Source organism: Triturus cristatus, chromosome 10, assembly GCF_964204655.1.
Source record: "Triturus cristatus chromosome 10, aTriCri1.1, whole genome shotgun sequence".
NCBI classification, from domain to species: Eukaryota; Metazoa; Chordata; class Amphibia; order Caudata; family Salamandridae; genus Triturus; species Triturus cristatus.
Genome location: NC_140593.1, coordinates 1,019,696,773 through 1,019,719,285, shown reverse-complemented (window position 1 = coordinate 1,019,719,285; position 22,513 = coordinate 1,019,696,773). Strand labels below are relative to the sequence as shown.

The following is a 22,513-nucleotide window of genomic DNA, read 5'->3' as shown; positions in this document are numbered from 1 at the left end:
GAAGAAGGCACCGTAGCAGCTGTTCCCTTTCTCAGGTCGCTGTCAATAGCCCGCCTCCTCCATCACTTGTGGGAGGTGGAAATTAGATGTTCATGAGAGACTAAATAAATATGTGGTTGAGAGATGGTATGATTGTTTGACTAAATAATTAGACCCACGTGGAAATGAAATGGTGTCTGCAAATGTTTTTCATGCATGTGAAGGTATTTGTAGTTTGTGAAAGTATCAGAGCTTGAGGGCATTAGCATTATGTTTGTTGATACAGTCATGAGGTGTCATCCTACACTTTACAAACCCCTTTTACATGAGTGTATGTAGTACTTTGCATGTTGCATTGTGTTAAAGGTTTTTCTTTTTGTAAATGTGAGTGTCCTTTTTTTGTTATGGGTGTAACTTGTGAAGCTGTATTTTATGTAATGCGGTAGTGTTTGTCTGAAGACATGTTTCATATTTTAAAGAGTGTATGACGGAAGTGGGAGCTAAGGTAAAGTTAGAATTGTGGGTGGAAGGAAAGTGTTAAGTAGTAGCCCCTTATCTTGTATATTTCCCATATTTTAGGTTTTGCTGTGTGTCAACTATTACAGCCCCATCAACTTTAACTTTAGATATTTGGGGCATGCACAGTGTATATGCAGATGCACTGAGTGTAGTATGCTCTTCATTACCAATGTTCAGTATGCAGAGGGACCTTAATTCACAAGAAACAAAGCCTCAAGTAGAGCATGATGCCTTTCCGCTCCTTTAACAATGATGAGAAATGGCAAGTTACTCTCAATGAATCGGCAAATATTTTTTTATTAAATACATCTCTCTATTAAAAAAAAAAACAGGTAAAGCAGCGTAGGACGTTTGTCAAAAATATAAAAGTTGATGGGAGGAAAGCTTGCAGTAAGTTTAAACACTGGCGATCCCTCAGGATAGCATTCCAACCCCTCGGACCATGCCACCTCAGGTTGGACTCCGCCATGTGTAGATAAGTCTTGACGCGCCTCCAATAAGAGCGGTCCAGCCCGAACTTCCAAGGCAGGTCCTCCTCAAACTGGAAAAGATGACCCGGGGCTCATCATTCAGGTGTTGCTTGGTTCCAGTGGCACAGTGAGTACAGGACCCACGGCTGAGCATACCCTTGCCACTTAGAGCGAGTTATCAACAACACAAAAGGTGATGGGAGGAATGCTTGCAATAAGTCAAACCACTGGCGATCGCTCGGGTCGCATTCCAACCCATGGTTCTTTGGCTCACCGTGCCACCTCAGTTTGGACCCAGTCATATGCAAATCAGTCTTGACCCTGCTCAGTTAAAAAAAAAAAAAAAACACTTTTATTACAATGCTAAGCACTGTGGCTCAGAGCAAAGGCAACACAATGTGGTCTTTGTGACATTTGTACTCAAGAAACCCCTCCACATGACAATTGCCGAAGGGTAAAGTGTGGAAATTCTTTAATATTCACAGAAATTACACGTTTAGCACAGGAATTTCACAAGATAATGCGCTTGCCCATTGTTTGTATCTGGTTGAGTATAAAATGTGATTAAATAGTCGCACTTCGGGGCATATTTACAATCCTCTATCGCCACCACAACGGCACTTTTAGTGACGGTGTGATGGCGATAGGGGCTTAGCCTTATTTACAAGGCAGTGTTAAGCCACTTAGGGGCATATTCTTAAGGAGCTATCGCCGAGTTATCGGCACTTTATCGCAGCCAAAGTCGCGATAAATTTACCGCCTCATTCACAAGCCGATGCTAACAGCCCATATCACCAGTTTTCCGGCGATAGCATTCTCAAAAAACATCGCCACGGATGACCCCGGCAACTATCGCTAATGAGAGGCAGAGTAGGCGTTCCCGAGCAAAAAGCCGCGACAAACCACTCCACAACATTCTCAACGGCCAGCCAGATCGGCGATAATATCACAAAACCGGCGATAAGGTGCGTTAGGAGCAGGAAATTAACACCTGCTCTGACCTGGTGCAAAGCCGGATGTCAACCTGCAGCATAAAAGGGAGCCCAGCTCAGAGCCACACCTGAAGAACAACAGATGCCATGGAGCTACTCATCATGCAGCTTGGAGCTCCAACAGGGCCCCAACACCCACCGCCACCACCCCCAGGACCACCAACCCCCCCCTCCCGGGACCACCACAGAGGCAGCGCAGACAAAGACAGTGCCGCTTCAGAAAACGCACCAGCCTCTCAGACTTAACACCAGAGCATGTCATTGCCCACTACAGACTCAAAAGGACAACCATCCTCCGCATCCTGAACATCATTGCCCACAGGCTGACGGCACCAACACAGCGGACAACCAACATCCCTCCGCAGACAAAGCTGCTGGCAGTGCTGCACCTGTTGGCCTCTGGGACTTTCCAACCAACAACCGCCAGAGTCAGAGAAGTCTCTCAGCCAGCCCTATCCAAGTTCCTCAAACCTTTCCTGGATGCCATCATCACCTTGGTACCCCAGTTCCTATACTTCCCCCACACTGCGCAGGAACAGCTGGAGATCAAGCAAGGCTTCTACGCCATAGCTGCATTCCCGCATGTGTTGGGGGCAATTAACTGCACACATGTCCTACTTGTGCCCCCTGCAGGACACTGCACACAAGTACCGCAACAGAAAGCACACGCATTCCATCAATGTGCAGGCAATAGTGGACCACCGGGGACTCTTCACCAATGTCATCGCCAACTACCCAGGCAGTGTGCATGACTCATACATCTTACGACAGTCCATCATCAACCGGCGCTTCCAGGATGGCACCTACGGAAACGTAGTGCTCGTTGGTAAGTACCAAATGAACACACCACACACCTCAATTCCATAATCATGCAACTCATAACTCTGGCAAAACACGTTACAAACACACATACGAAATGCCAAACAACATGCCCACCCACCAGACATGATAGCACAACTTACTGTGGTAACCTGGGCTAGCCATGTACATGAGCCATCAACGGCATGGCTCCTCAGCCACACAATAGCAAGATGTGGGGAGAGGTGGGAACCAGGCATGTGCGAAGGAGGCAACTGACGCATGAATGAGAATGTACACAATGCCAAGTGTGACGTGGATGTGCTGGACAGACTGCAGTATGCAGACAACAGACATATCCATGTCGACATATAATGCTGGTGGTGGTAATGTCGTGGACAGTGGACGAAACCATTTCACCCCAGCCAGTGGGGAAGATCACGGAAATGTAGCTTGGTACGACCCCCTGTAAGTGCGTGCAGAGTGGGCTGGCCCGGCATACGCCAGGCTAGCGTAGGGGTGTAAATAAAAAGCACGTAGCTCTGGGCGTGGTTCTCTTCCGGAATGCTCAATGTCTCTGCCAGGGCGGCACCTCTCACCCCTCCACAAGGTCGACGACATGTGTGGCCGTGCCTGCGAACCTGGCGCCTGCCGCAGCCCGGGCCGCTGCTCCCAGGCCAGACTTGTCCACCCCTGCGCATTCCAGGCTTCACTGCTCACCTGCCGACACCAGCGTGTCTCCAAGAGTGCCCACCACGTGCCGGTGCAAGCTCCAAGCCTGAGGCCCGTGACCTTGGCAGCCTCCTCAGACCATCACGGCCTCCGCGATCAAGGCCCGCAGTACTCCTTTTTCATTGATGTACTCCACCGGCATACACAGCGGACAAGTAGGTCACACATTTGGAACTGAGTCTTGATTACACGATGGCAGAGTACATATTTAAGGCAGAGGTTAAATCCCTATACTCCCTTCGATGTGGTGCTACCAACTCTGTGCATAGCATTCCGACAACACGTGTCTGTGGGCCCCTGAGGACTTCTGCCTTAGGCCTACACACCGGTCCAGCAGGCCTCAGACAAATCCAATATAGTCCATCTCAGGCAGGACACGGCATTGTCGCAGGGTGCACACCCGCTCAGCTCTGGTGCCTCCCTCTCCGTCAACCAGGAATCTTCTCCACATGCCATTCCAACGCCGTGTGTTAGAGATCCAGGAGGAGCTGGCTGCACAGCTGTTGCCCCACACTGACCGCTGCCTCCGGCACACACTGCGGTCGAGTAGGACACACAATTGGAACCGAGTCTTGATACGTTAATTGCAGACTTGACATCATTGTACCGGCCTCATCGCAGGCTGCATCCCCTTCCAGCTCTGGTGCCACTGACTGTGCCATGGGAATCATGGGCACTCTCCCGTTGAACTTTGTTGGCGTCTGAGTCTATGGCCTGGGGGTTGTCTTCATCATGTAGCTGATACTGACATGGTGGGAAAAAAAGGAGACTGTAGCATTCAACTCTTCCATATTGCCTGTTTCAGCTTGCTTCTGCCCTCTGCATCATGCCCTGGATGGACACCTTCCACTGTCCCCCATAACACTCTGCGAAATTCTCCTTGGACATCAACGAGGACCCGCTCAGCACTCATGGCCCTATCTCAGTGCACCACAAGTCACCGTCCCTTGCGGGTGTGCCTGTGCCGGTCGCAGGGCATCTGGGTCCACTAACTCTGTGCAGCTCACGTCATGAACCCTTCCTGTTTGTACTTTGAACTTCTGATTGTCTGATCACTGTTGTTGTTGTTGCTTGTTGCCAGCACCAACCAACCCCTGAGGGGTTGCTTACATTACCTGACACCCATCCAGCACAGGCGTCACTGGACATGTGACCCTGGCAATAAAAGGGGCCGGGCGCACGTGCCTGTAGCCAGTTCCACAAAATATCTCAGTGTGTCTGTGTGGTCATTATGTATGCATGAGGGCCCCGGGCCATACCACATCAAATTGTGCTGTGTACAGCGTGCGCAACCTTGTCACCTCAGGCAGTGGGATAGACCTGGGACATGTGGCTGTGCCGGACCCCCCTGTGAGCGTAAATGAGTGGACCCGCGTACGGCAGTGCGGCGTAGAGGTCTGGTCATTCGACACATGGCTCTGGGCGTAGTTGAGTTTTGGCCTTGACAAGGGGGTAACTGATGCGTGTGTCTCTGGTGTAGTGTCTGCGTCAGCCGTCACGCAATGTGCAATGTTGCCATGTAGCATGCCCACGGATTGCAGCCTCAGCGGAGGGGTACATGAAGGTGAGCAGGCACCGCCCGGGGTCCGGGATCATACATGCCAACTTCTGTGTGTGTCGCTATTTCCACAGCATAGGTCAAAGGTCTACCCTCAAGCACAGGGAGAGCTCAGCCAGGCATTAACTCTACAGCTGTGTCCACTCTTTCCTTACCATCGGCCTACACACACGTGGCTGCCCACCTTCAGCACACAACCTCACTGTGTCGTTGTCAGGCTTGTGGACATGCGAAGACGGGCATGACAATGGTATGCCGTAGGGGTGCAAGTGATGCAACCCCGCTGCGCACACTGGTGAATGGGCTCGGGGGGAGGGAGGAGCAGCGGTGAGGCTACGTAATACACATTGATGCCGCTCATTTGCAACAAGCAGTACATGTCATACAGGTATCACAAGATCACACGTATCACACATATCACACACCAATGAACCAAAAACACATCATGGCTAGGTTTTGGACAATATCCATTTCCATCACTCACACATTTTTCTTAGGTCCTGACGAAAGCCCTCTGACCCTTAGGGGCACACGAAGGGGCAGAAACATATTGACCACCCACCTGGACTAAAAAGTGCAGTGGACACATTGTAGTTCCAACTGTGCACTAACACTGTTTTTATTATTTTCCCATGCCCTGAACTGAATAAAATGAAAGTTTAGGTGTCTTGAGGAACCCCCTTTTTAGGTCTCGCCTGACCAGCGCTTTAGCGCTGCTCTGGCGAGACTTATAGTAAGCGCGTTTTGGAAGTGCAAACAGTGGCTTTGCAGGCCTCCAACTACAGTGCATGTGACCCGTCCGGGCGCGCGCACCATTTGGAGTCCTGCAACCACTTGTTTGCTTTCACTTTAGCCGTGATTCATCGCACCATTTGGCAGCCTGCGTGCCCGCCCCCACTCCCCCTCCCACTCCGTCAGCTTCAGTGCGCGCTTGTTACTAAAGATTTTACAATGAATGTTGTTCAGAGGACGAGCCAGTGGTAAGGAACGCCTTGTTGTACTTTCACTTTAGATCGTATTTTAACGACAAGTTAGAATCTCCTTCTTATTCGCTTAAAGTGGCTCACACATTTTTTTAGGTTAATATTTAGGGCTTTTTCCCACACAGGACACGGCAACATTGGCTGTTGATTTTTTACAACACTTCTTCCCTCTCTCTCTCCCCCCACTTTTTATCTCTCTATGTCTATACCTCCCTTTCTATTTCTGTCTCTTCATTCTTTCTCCTCTCTCTCTCTTTCTACCCCCTTTATTCTCTGTTTCCCTCTTTCTCTCTCTCTCTCTTTCTCTCCTCTTCATTCACTCTCTCTCCTTTTATTTCTCTCTCTCTCCCCTTAATTCTCTCTCCTCTTGCTCTCTCCATTTCTCACTTATTCTCCCACTTGAGCGTCATCTGCTATGAGATCCGATGCCGGGGCCTCGAACCCAGGTCCCCAGTTCAAACATTGACAGCTGCTTATCTTAAAAAAATGGAGCCCTTTCCCCTTTTCTTCGGCACTTCTTTTCAGTATTTTTATAATATTGGTAGGCGCAAACACATGCCAAACATAACAATACATACTTCTGTGATGGGGGTATGAAAGTCACGTGCAGAGTGAATGTAGTCCATCGCTGTGCAAAACTCATTAGCAATTAATTTATTAATAAAACACTCCGATGCTGAGTCAGGTTTGGTAGTATCCTTTCACACTGGTGTTTCGTGAAAGGCGCTGATATGTACAAATACCACTGTTTACTTAGAATCATAACTAGCAGGCAGCCGAAATAATCTCTCATAACTGAAGTCAGTTAGGAAAGCGGAGGGCCTGCACGCCCCCGAAGTGTGGGAGTGGAGGTGTGGCCCAAGCTTCAGGTACCCTAAGGCACAGTACCCTGGCTTGAGAACTCCTGAGCGAGTACGGAGGGAGCCCCTCCATGTACTTTGCAGGGGGTGGAGGGCTCAAGTTTCGCTATGCCAGTGCCCACCAGGTGAACAGTTTCTTTTCTTGTGACCCACCACAGACGGGCCTTTCTGCAGGGCTCGGGGGCAGCAGGGCGTCCTCTGCAAGATGTTTTAAACTCTGCACTTTAATCGATACACTTACAATTCGGTATATCACGCAAGCATGCATTCCTGAATCAATCACACTGCATGGCCCAGTGTGTGGGAATTGTACAGCTTTTCAATCCCTGGTTTAATTTCCTTTCTGTTTTTGTCTTTGTTAAATTGTGTCCCTTAATTTGAATGTAAGGCTTGCAAATTAAAAACATAGATAAGAACGAAAAGACACGCCCCTTTCACGTGCCCCTGGTTGTAAAAGGAAGTGATACGTAGGTTGAAAGCCCACAGCATGTGTTGTGCACATGAAAGTGACAATCCGGAAACAAAGCAGGCTGGCCGGCTCTGTGGTCTGCAGAGATTTTATCGGCGCTATAATGTCTCCACCATCAATGGGCCCTAAACACCGTCGATCACCCAAAGTGGCCATATGTTAAAGTGATGCTTCACTTTAATGGGTATTTTCCAGTTTGAATTCTCCCAGCTCTGCCCGGAAGAGAAACATTTTCGTTTCAAACTGCTGTGCCCAGGGCTGTTCTATTCACTTTATTTCTGAATGTGAAATCGTGCTTGCATTCAATTTGTGCACACAAACGAAATGGATGTGTTCCTAAAAGTAGGGCATAAATAAATTGAATAAATGCAACTTTGAGTCTTTCATTAAGGATGAAAGGTTGTAAGAGCGCCTGTGTCAACCAGGGAGGCCTTGAGGACACACAGCTGTGCTTTCAGAAACGTGGTCCGAAACACGACTTGCTAATGATATGAATGTATTATTTTTTATGAGTGACTAAGTTTATATTTTGTGACTTGGAAATAGCACACACACACATCTAGTCAGGCGCAAAGGCAGCTTCCAAGAGTTAGCACATGAAAGTCCGATGGTTTGCCCTCAGCGATGCACGTTATGAGAGTCACTGGCCACGGGACAGTTTGTGGTTCATGAATGCAGCAAACAGCTGTGGTAAGAGATATAGTATTTGCATTAAGAGATATATTATGTGCAACGACTGATTACAGAATATGGGCCCTCCATATGTGCGGTCTGTGCGGAGACACAAATGTATAGCATATCTAGCTTTAAAAGCCACCTTATTTTTCGTATTTTACAGTGGCAGTGAGCTGCACTTTAAGCAGGACTTTGCGTGCCACTGACACGACCCCAGCCCTTCCAGTGTATCCAACGTGGTAACATGGATTTTTTTACTTTAACTAACAGGCGCCATTGTTTTCACCTTTTACAGTGGCAGTGAGTTGCACGTGAAAGCAGAGTTTGCCATTTCACTAATACTGCCCCAGCCCTTCCAGTCTTTCCAATGCACAATCCCACTCCAAATAATTCCAGTACACTCAAAACCACATAATTACTATCCACATAATTCCACTGCACACAATGGCACATAATTCCAGTACACACATCTGCGCTACACCACACATTTACGCATCACACAATTCCACAATTAGCAATTTCAATCTAACGCACATAATTCCACTCCACATTCATGCACTCCGCTCCATAACACATGGGTAAAGCACATTGTCATTTACAGCGCCAATAGCTCTAACTCTCGCAAAAGTGAGACCTATGGCCATTGCACACAATAAATTCAACTTTGTAGCATGCCACATAATACCAGACAATATAATGCTACTCCACACCATGCCACATAATCCCACACAACACCACACTATTTAATGCCACACAATTCTACATCACACAACATAATTACACTCCACACAATGCCACTCAGCGCTGCATAATTACACTCCACATAATAACACTCTACTCAATACAACACACCCCACATAAATGTACTTTATCCCACATACCAGCAATCCACATAAATGCTCTCCACACCATGACACATAATTCCAATAAGCATAATTTCACTCAACGCCACACAGTTCCAAGCCACACAATTCAACTCCACACATTTCCAATACATACCGCACAATTCCATACGAAACAACATATATCGAATACACAACACAATTCCACAACACACTACATATCCCCAATCCACACCGCATATTTCCACATCGTGCCACAAAATTTAACAGCTCACCACATAATTCAACTCCACAACATGCCACTCCAAAACACACAATGTCATTTTACACAATAAACTCCATAACACACAATCTCACTCTACATAATTCCAGTACACCTAAAACCATTTAATTACTATCCACATAATTCCACAGCATACCATGCCACATATTTCCACTACACAACTCCCCACCACACCACACCACACAATTCCATGCCACACAATTCTACAACAAACAATTCCAATACAACAAATCTCTACCTCCCACTTCCACCAACACTGTTATCTCCCCCACACACAACCACTGCCCCTCTCATCTCCTCCTCATGCTGCCACTACCCCCTCTTACCTTGCAATCCCACTGCCCTCTCTCATTCCTCCCTCACATTCTCTCTATACTGCCTCCTCACACATGGTGCCTTCCAGTACCTCCTCGTACAGTGCACTGGTCCACCTTTCAACTCCCCCCACCTCTTGGTGTCTCTCCCTCTCAGCCTCTCTCTCACCCCTCTCTCACCCCCCTCTCGCTCTCTCATGCACTCCTCCTGCCTCTGTCATGTGGTTGACTTCAGGTCTTTGAGCACGATATCTTCCGGTGCCTTTTTTCAGGGTTTCCGTCCCTCAAACCCGCGCTCTACTACTCTTCTTGGGGTGTGTGTTCTGCGTACACAGGTGCTCCCTTTTTATGCGTCTGTGGCCTGCTCTCCACTTATTTCTCTTTCTCAAACCCTCTTTCTGCACCACTTCCTGCACAAACTACCTATCCCTCCCTCTCGCTTCCTTTCTATCTATTCTGTGCAGCTCTCACAACATCTATTCACCATGCCACATAATTCCACTACACAAATACACTAAACACCACTCAATTCTACCCACTCAATTCCAATCCAACCCACATACACCCACTCCACTCCAAACCAAAACACATAGGTAAAAGACATTGCCATTCACATCGCCAATAGCTGTAACTCTCCCAAAAGCGAGACCTATTGCATTGTAAATGCTTGTTAATATTTCACTCTACACGAGCACCCTCACTAAAAAACTTTTTGATTTCTGATCACTACTGAAATAACCAGTGGTTCCCTCCAGGCGGAGGAAGCCTGAAAGAAACCCAATGATGATGCTGTCACGTACTTAACTTAGGTGGAGAACCAAGATATACCGCCCATCGATCTGTCTACGTGAATGAGGGTTTTTTAAGCAATGACGGACAGAACCATATGAACCCTGGTAGCAGGTACAAGTGATCCATTCCCCTTTGTTTTTGGGTCAGTTATGTACCACCATGATGCAGGGATGCCCCCTGTGACTCAAGTCCCATAACATGAGCAACATGTACTTAAGAGGGAGTCACTGCTTCTACATTCGTCCACGCTGTCATTGTTGATTGATCATGGCAATGACACGTCTGTGTGCATGGGGGGTTGTTTGTCCTTCTGCAATGTGAAGGGGAGATGCGGTTTCACTATGTGTTCCATGCATGTGTCTGCATTGGCTCAGTTTACATGCAGACTGCATGTCAATGTACATTGTGACTGTGTGGAGATGCCTATGTGATGCGGGACAATGGTCATTTGTCCTACGTCACGAATGTGGGGTTGTGCTCAGACATCGTCATCTCACCATTTTTGTACTCTGCTTTTATGGTGCCTTTTCCCGCATGACGCGAGGAACTTGTAGGCCTATCGCTGGTTATCGCTGATTTTTGTATCGCGATTGGCCTCATCTCAGCTTTTTTTGCGTTCGTGTTTTGCATTTTTGTGATTTTGACACTGCCCCCTAATTACAAGGGTGGCGTAAATAGGAGGCAGCGCCAAAATTAAGATCAGGGAAAACCTGGTCTTAAACAGGCGAAACGAGGAGAAATGTTTTATTTCTCCTAATTTTTGCTGTTTCCATATGTGCTGCGCTGTGCAGCACACAAAGAAACAGCAAATTGTCATTGATTGTTAACCCGTTCGCTGCGTGCGTCGGCCAACGGCCGTCGCGAGCACTACCTCCTTAGAGCTGCGCACGTCCGTTGGTCGACGCGGCCCCGCCCGCACCTGGAAACGCCCGCACCGCGGCGGATTTTACGCCGCGGTTAACGGGTTAATGTGCAGGAAGGTGACCCTTGCCTGCACGTAAACAATATAAAAAAAAAGAAATTACATTTTGCAACTTCTATGTGTGCTTCATTAAGCAGCTCACATAGAATTTACAAAACAGCATTTAAATGTTGTTTATTTGCAGGAAGTGGAACCTTCCTGCACATAAACAATCTTGCCCTCAACGCAGACACCTGCGTTGGCGCTAGGCTGCTAAGTTTAGCACCAGCCCAGGGGGAAACGCAGAGCTGCACCATATTGTTGTAAATATGGTGGTGCAGCCCTGCATCTCTGGAGCGGCGGAGTGCGGCGTTAAGCCAGGAAGGCTAACGCACTCCGTCACTTCATTGTAAACATATCCCTTCATGTCAAATGATCAAATAACCTGTAAAGAACAGGACTTAAAATACTGCAAGAATCTGTTGACTAAATTACATCTTTGATGCTGTTGTCGGTATTTTGCTAATTTATCACACTTAAAAGCTGAACACTCCAGTATGTACGCAGTTGGTACGTCTTGGGCAGCGGTTGGCGCCCTACAGTTGCGAGCTCTTTAAATAGAAACACGCTGGCCTATGTGTTCCTGAGTTAAGGGGCACTTCTGCCTGGCAGGGATCTGCTTGGGTCAGGTCCTGCTGTTTAGACCATGAGGTCATGCATGCTGCTTTCCCATTGGGTGGCTGAAGTGAGTGACAGCTAAAGAGCCGATTTATTTTAGGAAAGTATTGACGCTGCTTACTGCTCGGATTTATGTTCTGGTCTGTAATTCAACCCCCACGAGTTCAGTGACAGATAATTGCACTGGTATAGTTTACCTCAATCTTTCTAGAAATGCGTGTTTAAGTGGAATTAGTGCACACCCATATTATAATATATGACTGACACGTATATCTCCGTTTCAGAATTAGAGCTCTGAAGAAAGCGGAGGCCGAGCTGGCCAAGATGGCGGAGGAGGAGGCCGAACAAGCGGCCGCCGCAGCCGCCGCCGCCGCGGAGGCGCTGTCGATGGCGAAAGAGAGAGTGGAGGAGAGACGGGGCAGCCGGACATCGACACCGACGAAGGAAGAGGCCCACCCCGCGCCACCTGCAGGCACCAAACAGGCGGGCACAGCTGGCAAGAAGAAGAGGAAAGAAAAATAAACACCCCAAGGGCCCCAGGAGGACCGCCCTACATTGAAAGGCTCTTCCTTTGCACTAACGTTTTAAAAATGTCAGTTTAAAAAAAAATCGACGTTTATTAGACTACAAATTCAACAAAAGCCTTTGCTACCATATGAAATGACGTTTAGACAGACACGTTTTCAATTACCAAACATATATTGTCTGTATACATACTACTGTTTATTTTGCGTAGGTATGTTTTTGTGAATTCCCATCTTAGGGTGCTCCGTGTGCACTTTTAAGCAAAAGCAGCAGTGTCCCGTCTAGAAACGTCTTTTAAAGGCCTCGAAATCATATGCTCCAGATACGGGAATTAGTCGAACGGGTCTGCTGAGACGGCAACGCATAACATGTTCTTTAATCTAACTATTCACAGTGCCATTATTTATAATATATTTGCATTGGCAATGTCAAAATATAGAAACGATACATTATTTTAAATAATGCCCTAGTCTTGTTTTTGTAGTTTCGATGTTGTCATGGAAACGTTAACACTCCTGTTACCACGTCCCCTGCCTTCCTTTGCTCAGGATAGTAACATAGGTGAACGAACACTAGTATGGTGTTGCTGCTAACCCTTTTTAAAGTCCCAGGTGGCAATGATGGAAAAGGCTTACTAAAGAAGTTACTAATGCCTGACCCATAATGCAATGGAGTTATTAGAACCCTCATCCCTTTATGATACACAACACAGGCAGACAAACAGATAAGTACCTCGTGTCCTTGTAACGCTCCCTCAGTGAACCTGAACTGCAGGCAAACCACAGTAGTTGATGCCAGCATTATGCTTTGTGCAATCTATTAAAGAACAGAGGCCTAGCCTATGGAATTATGCGGCAGGGGAGGACCAAATTATGTGGTAAGAAAAGGCAAATTATGTGATGTAATGCGGCAGTTTTGTGCTTGTATTACTTTCCGATCTTTTTAATTTTACACAGTTTAAGACAGTCTGAACACTGGATTCATCTAATTGGTTCCAGGTTCAGACACAAATACGCATTAAGCAACACAGAAAGGGGGGCAGTCAACTTTTGCAAATGGCCTTTCACAGCGCTGCAATTTGATGCTGCACATTTAGTAACTTTTGATCCGTTTGAGCTAGAAACTATTTTTTTAAATTAAAATCTGCAGATTATGCTGCAGAGGATGGTTTATGTTGCAAATGCGGCCAATCCATAATTAGGTGGAAAATGCTACAGACGCAAAATTGCATAATTCTTTTCACACTGCCTGTAAATGCAGAAGGCTGTGACCTTTCATTCAAGCACTGACAAATGAGTTGAAACTCCCAGGTATCAGTGGTTGGAATGAGAAAGAGGGATTGGTGACTGGTGATGTATTGGTGCCTATTGTGAGATTTGGACGACAGAGAGGCAGGTAATGACAGGGGAAGAGAGACATCTGGTGCAGAAGAGACGGGAGCCAATGTCAGAAGAGGAGATAAAGAGGTGAATTCCGAAGGCAGGACACAGCGGTGAGACTTAGGGGGCAGGGAGAGTGAAGGAGTGGACATGGGGGGCACGTAGTGGAATAAGAACTGAGGGTGCAGGAGAGAAAGTGTGCCACATAGAAGAGCTCTGCCAGCACAAGAGAAAGACGCAGAGGAAACAGAGAAAGCGAGAGCAAGCGATAGATGAGACCTCAGGCACCATAAAAGAGTGTCAGAGATCTGTGAGTTGCTATCGAGAGAGAGACAATACTGGGGCACAAGAGGAAGTTGGGGGCAAAAGAGCGTATGTGAGATCTAGTGGCAGGTACGGGAAAAGAGTGGAAGACATAAGGGAGGGAAAGAAACACATTGAGACAGAGAGAGGGCAAGGAAAGACCTAGTTATGTGATAGAGAAGACTGTGAAATAAAGAATGACATAGGAACCTCAGGGCACAATAATAAAGAAAAATATATAAATTCCTTGCGCTAGAATAGACCCGTGACAGCATCTGGTTGACATTCCAGAGGCCGAGGAATGTCCACTAAGCTATAGCCAGGGCCTCTTGAAGTATGAGGCAGGGGAGGACCAGATTATGTAGTAGGATTTAATAAATTCTGCAGCAAGGAAAGGCAAATTATGTGGCATACTTTAGCAATTTTGTGACAGTATTACCTCATTATTTTGTCACTTTTAGGGATCACCTCCGACAGCGCATTTATTCGCTCACTTGCGAAGAGTATTATTTACAATTAAGGGCTTTGAGCCCGCCTATTGATTACAATTCTTTGGCTTCATTGTCACGCTTCTTTGCTGCCTGATAATTGCCCCGCACATGCTGGGCATGACTTCCTTTTCTTTCTGTGGAGCATGGAAAAAGCATAGATTGGTTCCTCCTGATTAGTGTCCGTCCGCTGATCACGCTGATTGAGATATGATCTCTTTCCCTGCTTCACTTTTATATACATGTTTACATTTTTTTTTATATTGCTTATCACGCTACATGGATGCATTTCAAGACACTTCCTCTGTTGCCATTTCTCATGCTGCTTTCTCCATTCCCCTTTATGGCTCATACCTTTGCGTAGATTTTAACTTTAAAACTTGTAAACTTGGGGATTTATAGAGCGCAGTTGTTGCCCGAAGGCGTCCAAGCGCTAGGATAACCGAGACCTACAGAGAGCAGGGAAGGGAAGAAAAAAAAGAAGGGACAGTGGTTTAGCAGGCAGATATGAAAAGGTGGGTCTTCAGTTGCTTGCGAAACATAGTAAGGTTCTGGGTGGCTCTAAGATGAAACGGTAGAGCATTCCAGGCCTTAGCTGCATTGTACATGAACGTCCTTCCGCCGGTTCTAGATCTTTTTATTCTTGGAACTGCTGCTAAGAGAGTCTGGCTGGAGCGAAGACTGCGATTTGGGATGTAATGAGTGATCAGATCACGGGTAATGATGGGTCCCATATCCCAGAAGGCTTGATGGGCTATACATAGCGCCTTGAACAGAACTCTCTGCCGGACCGGTAGCCAATGGAGGCTAGTCAGTCCGGTCCTTACTGAGTGTCTGTGCGGGATTTTAAGTAGAAGGCGAGCTGCGCTGTTCTGTACAGTTTGCAGCCTCCGAAGAGTGTATTCTGGTGCACCCAAATAAAGTGCGTTGTTAAAATCAAGACGGGAGTGAATGAGCCCTTGAATGGCAGCCTGTTTGGCTTCCAGGGGGAGGAGGGGGAAGATTTTATTTAGCACTCTCAGAATGCCAAAACATGTGGCTGACAGTTTTGTGGCTTGGACATTGAAAGACAGTGAGCTGTCCAGCCATACCCCAAGACTTTTCATGGTGCTTTTTGGGGTTGGGGGCGGTCCTAGGCATGGGGGCCATAGGGGAGGGGGAAGTGCCGGCTCTGAGGGTCCTAGGAGCATCAGCTCAGTTTTTTCTCCGTTCAGTTTCAGGGATGATGACGACATCCAGCTCCTCACTTCCTCCAGGCATTCTCTGAGCCCGCCTGGCGCAGTTCGAGATGCCTCCTGCGCCAGTGAGACCACCAGCTGCGTGTCGTCCGCATATGAGATGATTTTAATTCCAAATGGGCGGACGACACTGGCCAGTGGTCTCATATAAAGATTGAATAGCGCAGGGCTCAGAGAGGAGCCCTGAGGAACTCCACAATTTAGAGGTCTACTGAAGGAAGCTGAATCGCCATCAAAAACCCTGAAGGATCTGTTCCCCAGAAAGGATTCAAACCATGCCCAAGCTTTATCCTTGATCCCCACACAGGACAGGCGGCTTAGTAGGGTGTCATGACACACTGTGTCGAAGGCCGTGCTTAGATCAAGGAGGATCACTGCCACTGATCCTCCCTGATCCAGGATTTTTCTCGCTTCCTCTACGACCATGAGGAGAGCGGTCTCTGTCCTGTGCTTAGGTCTGAAACCCGTCTGAGTGGGATCCAGTATGTGGTGGTCCTCTAGATAGTTCACTAACTGTTGGTTCACATATTTCTCCAAAACCTTGCTCAACCAAGGGAGCAGAGAAATAGGGCGGTAGTTAGCCAGCTCAGACGGGTCTAGATTGGGTTTCTTGATCAGTGACCTAACCATGGCCTGCTTCCATACGGGTGGAACGGTGCCAGAGGAGATGGAAGAGTTTAATACCTCTCTGATGACGGGCAGGATGGTATGGGATGCTGCCATTAGGATGTCAGGAGGGGCAGGGTCGGCCGGAGAACCTGATTTGACACTGAGGGCTAGTGATTCTAAAGTGGGGAGGTCTAGTGGGGGAAAGTGAGTTAAGCTGTAAGGGGTGGAGGAATGTGACAGGCTAGGGAGGTTATTAGGTTGAGTAGACCGGTCGGTGTTTGGGGAAGAGAAAGTTGAATAAATTTTATTAATTTTCTGATAGAAAAATTCGGCAATGTCATTACATTGAGTGACCGATTTCTCGACATGCACCACAGGGGATGGGTTTGTAAGCTTTTTAATGATCTGGAAGATCTCTTTGGGTTTGGATCTAGCATTCAGGATTTTTTCGGCGAAATACGACGACTGAGCTGCTTTTATTTGAATTTTGTACTCGTTGATGGTTTCACGGTACCGGGTTTTGTTATCAGCCGATTTGTCTAAGCGCCAGCGTCTCTCCGCCCTTCTACAGATACGCTTTTTTTCTCTGAGAGATTGGGTGTACCAAGGGGCGGTTTTTTGAGGCCGCTTCAGTACAGTCTTGCTCATTGGGAGAGTAGAGTCAAGAGTGTAGGAGATCCAGTTGGTATATGCCTGGTTTGCTAGGGCGGGATCATCCTGAATTTCTGGTTGTGAGCTAGCCAGTTTAGTGCACCACTTATCAACCTCAAGGCGCGTCCAGGCTCGTCTGAGTTTGGTGGTGGGAGCCGGAGGAGAGAATTTGGGTATGGTCCATTTGAAGGGGATTAAAAAGTGGTCAGTCCAGGGTAGGATAATACCTGGGTCCACTGTGATCTCAGAACAATTTGAAAAAATAGGATCCAGTAGATGGCCTTTTTCGTGGGTGGGGGAGGAGACACGTTGAGTAAGTTGTAGAGCCGCTAGATCATCTGATAGGCTAGCAGCTGAAAGGTCTGAGGGGGAGTCAAAGTGTAGATTCAAGTCGCCCAACACGGTAAAGCTAGAGGAGGTGCTGACTCTGCTGGCCACATTCGATGGCAGAGTTAGAAGGAACTGCTTAGGGGGGCCGGGCGGGCGATAAATTAAAGTGCCTGAGAAGCAGATGTTAGGAGAGAGGTTGATGTTAAAACCTGTGCTCTCGCAGTCCGAGATGGTCTCAGGAGAGAGTCGACAATGATATTGCTCCTTATGGATGATAGCAAGGCCTCCTCCTCTCCCTTTTGGCCGGTCCTGCCGTGTTATTTGATAGCCGGTGGGGAGGGCCTCTACTATCGCCGGGTTGGACTCACTGGTAAGCCAGGTTTCCGTAAGGAACAATATATCCGGGGTATGCTCTTCTATCAATAAGGCCATTTCGGCGCTATGCTTAGGCAGCGAGCGGCAGTTTAGTAGGAGCATTTTGAATTCCTGTGTGGCTGTTGTGCGCAAGTTAGGTTTGAGAGGCGCAGAACAGGTAGGACAGGTTGAAGGAAGGTCCATGGCTTGGAGGGAGTGCCGAGGGCATGTGTTGACGGGAGGCCTTAACTTGTAGAGGGTTGCTAGCGTATAGCATCTTTGTGCCGACGGCTGGGGGGCAGGGGGGGGTGGCCCAAGGCCCTGACTCGGCGCGGACGAGCGCAGACGAGCTTGCCTTATGCGCACCTTCGGCGCGCAATCGTCGCGCCCGCTGCGCTCGTCCACTGCGCTTCTGGTGGAGACACATGCTTTATGGTAGTGACGGGGTGAGTAAAAGAGGGCGTGGCTGTAGTCGTGGGCGTGCCTCTGGCGAACCGGCCAATCACGCTACTGCAGCTGGGAATCCCTACCCACGTCAGCTGCTTTGGTCTGCAGAGCGAGGGAGAAGGGACAGAACCGCCGAATAAAACAACAGGACAACAATGGTGGCAATACAAGTTAAAATGCTATCTGTTCCCTACTCCCTACTCCCGGCTGTGCCTCAGGAGTTTTTCTTGTTCCTTGTTTAAGTTACTTAAACCCACAACTGTATTAATCTACTCCACTCTACTCTACTCTACAATACTCTCTCCACTCCACCCTATTTCCTCCACTCTATCCCACTCAACTATATTTTACTCCACTATATGTTACTCCACACTCCTCCGGGCCATTCTAGTCTGTCTCACTTTACTCTGTGCCACTCCATTCCACTCAACTCTACACCACTCTGCTCTACGCAACTCTACTTTACACCACTCCACTCTATACTGCTTTCCTGTACTCCCCTGTTCACCATTCCATTCCACTCTTCGCCACTGTACTCAAATCTACACCATCATTCCACTGTACGCTACTCCTCTTTACTCTATGCCACTCCATTCCACTCTACGCCACTCTATGTCACTCCATCCCACTCTCCGCTGCTCTACTCTACGCACCTTCATTCTACACCACTCCATTCCACTCTACACTCCATTCCATGCTACACCAGTCCACTCTAGAAAACATCACTACCCAATTGCAGACCATTTCACTCTACTCAACTCTATGGCACTCTACTTCACTTTACGCCATTCCACACAGTGCCACTCGACGCCACTCTACACCACTCCACTATATTCCACTCAATGTCACTATATGCCAGTCCACTATGTCACTTCACTCTACAGCACTATGCTCTATGCCACTTCACTCCACTCTATGCCAATCCACACCACCATATTCTACTCCACTCTACACCACTCTTCGGTATGCCACTCCATTCCACCTTACACCACTGTATCCCGCTCCACTCCACCCTCCTCCATGCCACATCACTAAGTTTTAGCTATGCTGAATATCAGCTACGTTTCTTTACAACATGTGGCAAAGCCAATAGCTCTTGCACAGGCAAGACCAATTGTCATTGCCAATGCTTGTTACATATTAACAATATCTGGGGAAGGGTTTAACTTTATTAGTACCAGTCTGACACCCAAATGCAGCGATAAGCATCAGAATGAAGTTGAGTCAACCTTTTAAGAAGTGTCTTTTACGGTGCAGCAACACATGCTGCCACATTTTTAGTATCTTTTGATCTGTTTGAGGTAGAAACAAATATATTTTGTTAAAACCTGAAGAATATGCAGCAGATGATGGATTATGTGGCTATGCGGCAAATCCATGGTTATGCTTTAAGCCCCGCAGCCAGAAAATTGCATATTTCCTGTGGCTCTGGCTATACACTTATTTTAAGAAATCAAAAGGGAATAAATCACGTGTCATGGGATGCCAGGGTCTATGAATGGTGTTCAAAGTCCCTCATTTCATCTAACTGGTTAATAGCAGTATATATTGACTCTCCGCTTAAGGTAGTTAGGTGAGTGGTTTCATCATTGGGTCTTTTTCCGCCGGAGTTTTCCGTTCTCCGGTGATTAATACGTGAAAAATTGCAGAAAAAAGTGAGGTTAAAAATACCTCCATTCCTGTATAAAGTGTTTTATTGAACAGAGAGGGGTGCGATTAAAAACAATAGCAGGTGCTATGGTGGATGTGTTAGTGGACCACTGCACCTATATAATTCAGATATCGGTGGTTGACATTTTTCTGCCATTTACGGTCGCTACGGATTAGTGGGCTTTCATCAGGACTGAGAAAGAGCGTTGTGAAAATGGACTGCTTCTGGATAGGAAAGTTAAGTCACTCACCTAGCTTTGTCACAGAGTACTTAGACTTAGAATGTGACGTTGTTATAGGTTTGGATGATACCTATAACTTTAGATAGACGAAAAGGAAATGGACAAAATGTAATTATACATTGATTACATATAGTCTCATCCAATCATTATGCTTATAACCATGTATTGTTCGTTTGACTCTGCATATGTGCATGTCAACTGGATTTTTTCTCTAATGTACAGATTCTATGTCAGGACTGGAGGCGAGGATTATGCCTTCTTTCTCCACTTTAATCAGTAGCAGCGAAGTACAACAGAAACTACATTTCCCATGAACCAAAGGCAAAAATGTAGTCAAAACAAAACACGTAACATTGACCAATCAGTGAACCAGCACAGTGTCCAATCCGGGGCCGGATGCCCAATATAGTCCATCAACTGTGTCTCCTCCTCCTCTTTCTTCGCTGCTGCGCAGCAAGTTAAGTACACGTTTTCATTTCTGTGACAGTTACTGCTGTAATAATGATGAATTATGTGTATTTCACTGATATTGTGCTTCAGATGTTTTATGCTTCTTTATTGTGACTAGCGCTTCGCGCTACATTTGCAATGTTCGTTAGCTTTGATGTTCGTCACGAGCGGCTTGACTAGATAGCGTTGGTGCGATCCGCTTTGTTTTCTCTTCAGTTAGTACGCGCTTGTGGCGCGTTCGGTTTCACCAGCGTAGGGACAGCGCTGGAGGAGTTTAGCCACGGGTACGGGTTTCCCGTGCCTACGCGGCGTCAGCTGGCTGCGCTCCTGGTCCTCCCACCGCCAGAGGGCGGGAGAGGTTGTGCACCGCGGTCGTTTGATCTTACTTCAAAGGGGATTTTTCAAACGACGCGCGCGCGGTGCACTGGAGCCCTGATCTGAGGCGAACGCCGGTTTCGGTGTAGGCAGCAGTGGCGCTTTAACGGGGCTGCGCTGCCAGTTATCTGCTACGCTTGTTGCCCATGTCCAGTTTCTGTGGGGCGCAGGCTGTATTTTTCATTTGAACGCCTCTTGGAGGTCTGTAAATTTCAAACAAGGGACTTTGCCCAGATCTGTTAACCCGGTGCAGGGTGTGTTTGTTTGGATGTGCAGTTGGCCAGCAGGTAGTCACTCGGGCTTGAAACCGGTATCTGGTGGTGAAAAGTACCACGTTTTATAAAGATTGACCGGCTGATACCCAGCCCTGTAAAGAGAAGGTTTATTCCTTTCCGCCTTTCCAGGCCTCCTCTGCTTTTCCCACACTTGTGGTGACTGTACCCCTTCCTTATGGAGTATTATGATGATTTTCCCGAGGAGGAAGAGGATCCCCTCGCCGATATGCCCTGGGGTGATGCCTTTTATGAGGCTATGGACACATCCATTTACCGGGCGGTGGACCAGGCAATATCTCCCTTGGAGTCTAGGCTTTCTTCTCAGATTCAATCAGCTTTTGCCCAACTCTCCCAACAGTTAACTACCCAACCCTCTATCCCTTCGGGTGTTTCACCTGATCCCCTGGGGTCCCCTTGTTGAAAATTGAAATAACGATGTGAGTAAGCATTCACTAAAGACATGAATTCCCCTTTTATGACCGAGTTTCTCCCGTTATGTTGACTAAAGTCTGGACTCCATTTGTATTATCATGCCTCCACGTGCGTAGCACGAGAAGAGTCCTATCTTCGTGTTAGTTGCTCTTATAATCTGCCTAGTAACAGTTTATAAATAGCCCCTTTGTCCGTCTGGCGCGTGCCCACACTTGACCACATCTGTTATCAGTTAGTCCTTGCTTGACCATGTTTTCGCGGGCTCAGGAAATTAGTTCCTCCGCCCACATATTGATTCTGTATCGAAAATGACCATAAAAGGTAATACTCTTTGCCTCATGTTGTATCCACCCACTTATGAGCCCCTCTGTTGTGTATAAAAGGGGACCGTGTACGCAAGTTCTTTGTGCTACCCTATGCAATACTGAAGAGTGTTGTATGGGTTGTAGGACCACCCTTAAGGGTTAATAAACTTTGTCTTTGTACTTTGCAGTTTCCGTGCCAACTTCCTTGTAGATTCCATTTGCAGGAGAGCGAACCCTTGTGTCCTGCTGGCCTAGCTGGGGCCTGTACTCATCAATTGGCGCCCGTCACGTGGGGCTCATCGGCGACTCGGATGCTCGAAGGACTGGTCGTGACGAAGGTGAGGAATTTGGCCGGGGATGTGATCACTGCCAGAGGCACTTTAGTCCTGGCATCCCAAGGTTTTCTTCCTCCCCTTCCGAGCTGACCATCTGGGTGGCGCCGGTCCTCGACTGAGACCTCTTCTGTCGGTCCTGCCGTGACAGCCGTTTGGGCGAATTTTGGAGCTTGGCAGTTGGAATCTGGACACTCTTGATTGGTAAGAACCGCTGTACGGTACTTGCTCTGAGTTTTTGAAGCCGGGTTTGGCTATTTGAGTTTGATTTGTGATGACCGGT

The 22,513-nt window shown here is 47.5% G+C and overlaps 1 protein-coding gene across 1 annotated transcript in view; it reads left to right on the top strand.

Moving 5' to 3' along the window:
• Window positions 1–12,832, top strand: part of LOC146796441 (radial spoke head 10 homolog B-like) — a 272,974-nt gene extending 260,142 nt beyond the window's left edge. Inside the window, exon 20 of the mRNA XM_085629016.1 lies at window positions 12,130–12,832. Within this exon, the coding sequence (XP_085485142.1) occupies window positions 12,130–12,367 (238 nt within the window). The 3' untranslated portion in view covers window positions 12,368–12,832. The remainder of the gene's footprint in view (window positions 1–12,129) is intronic.
• The last annotated feature ends 9,681 nt before the right edge of the window (window positions 12,833–22,513 follow it).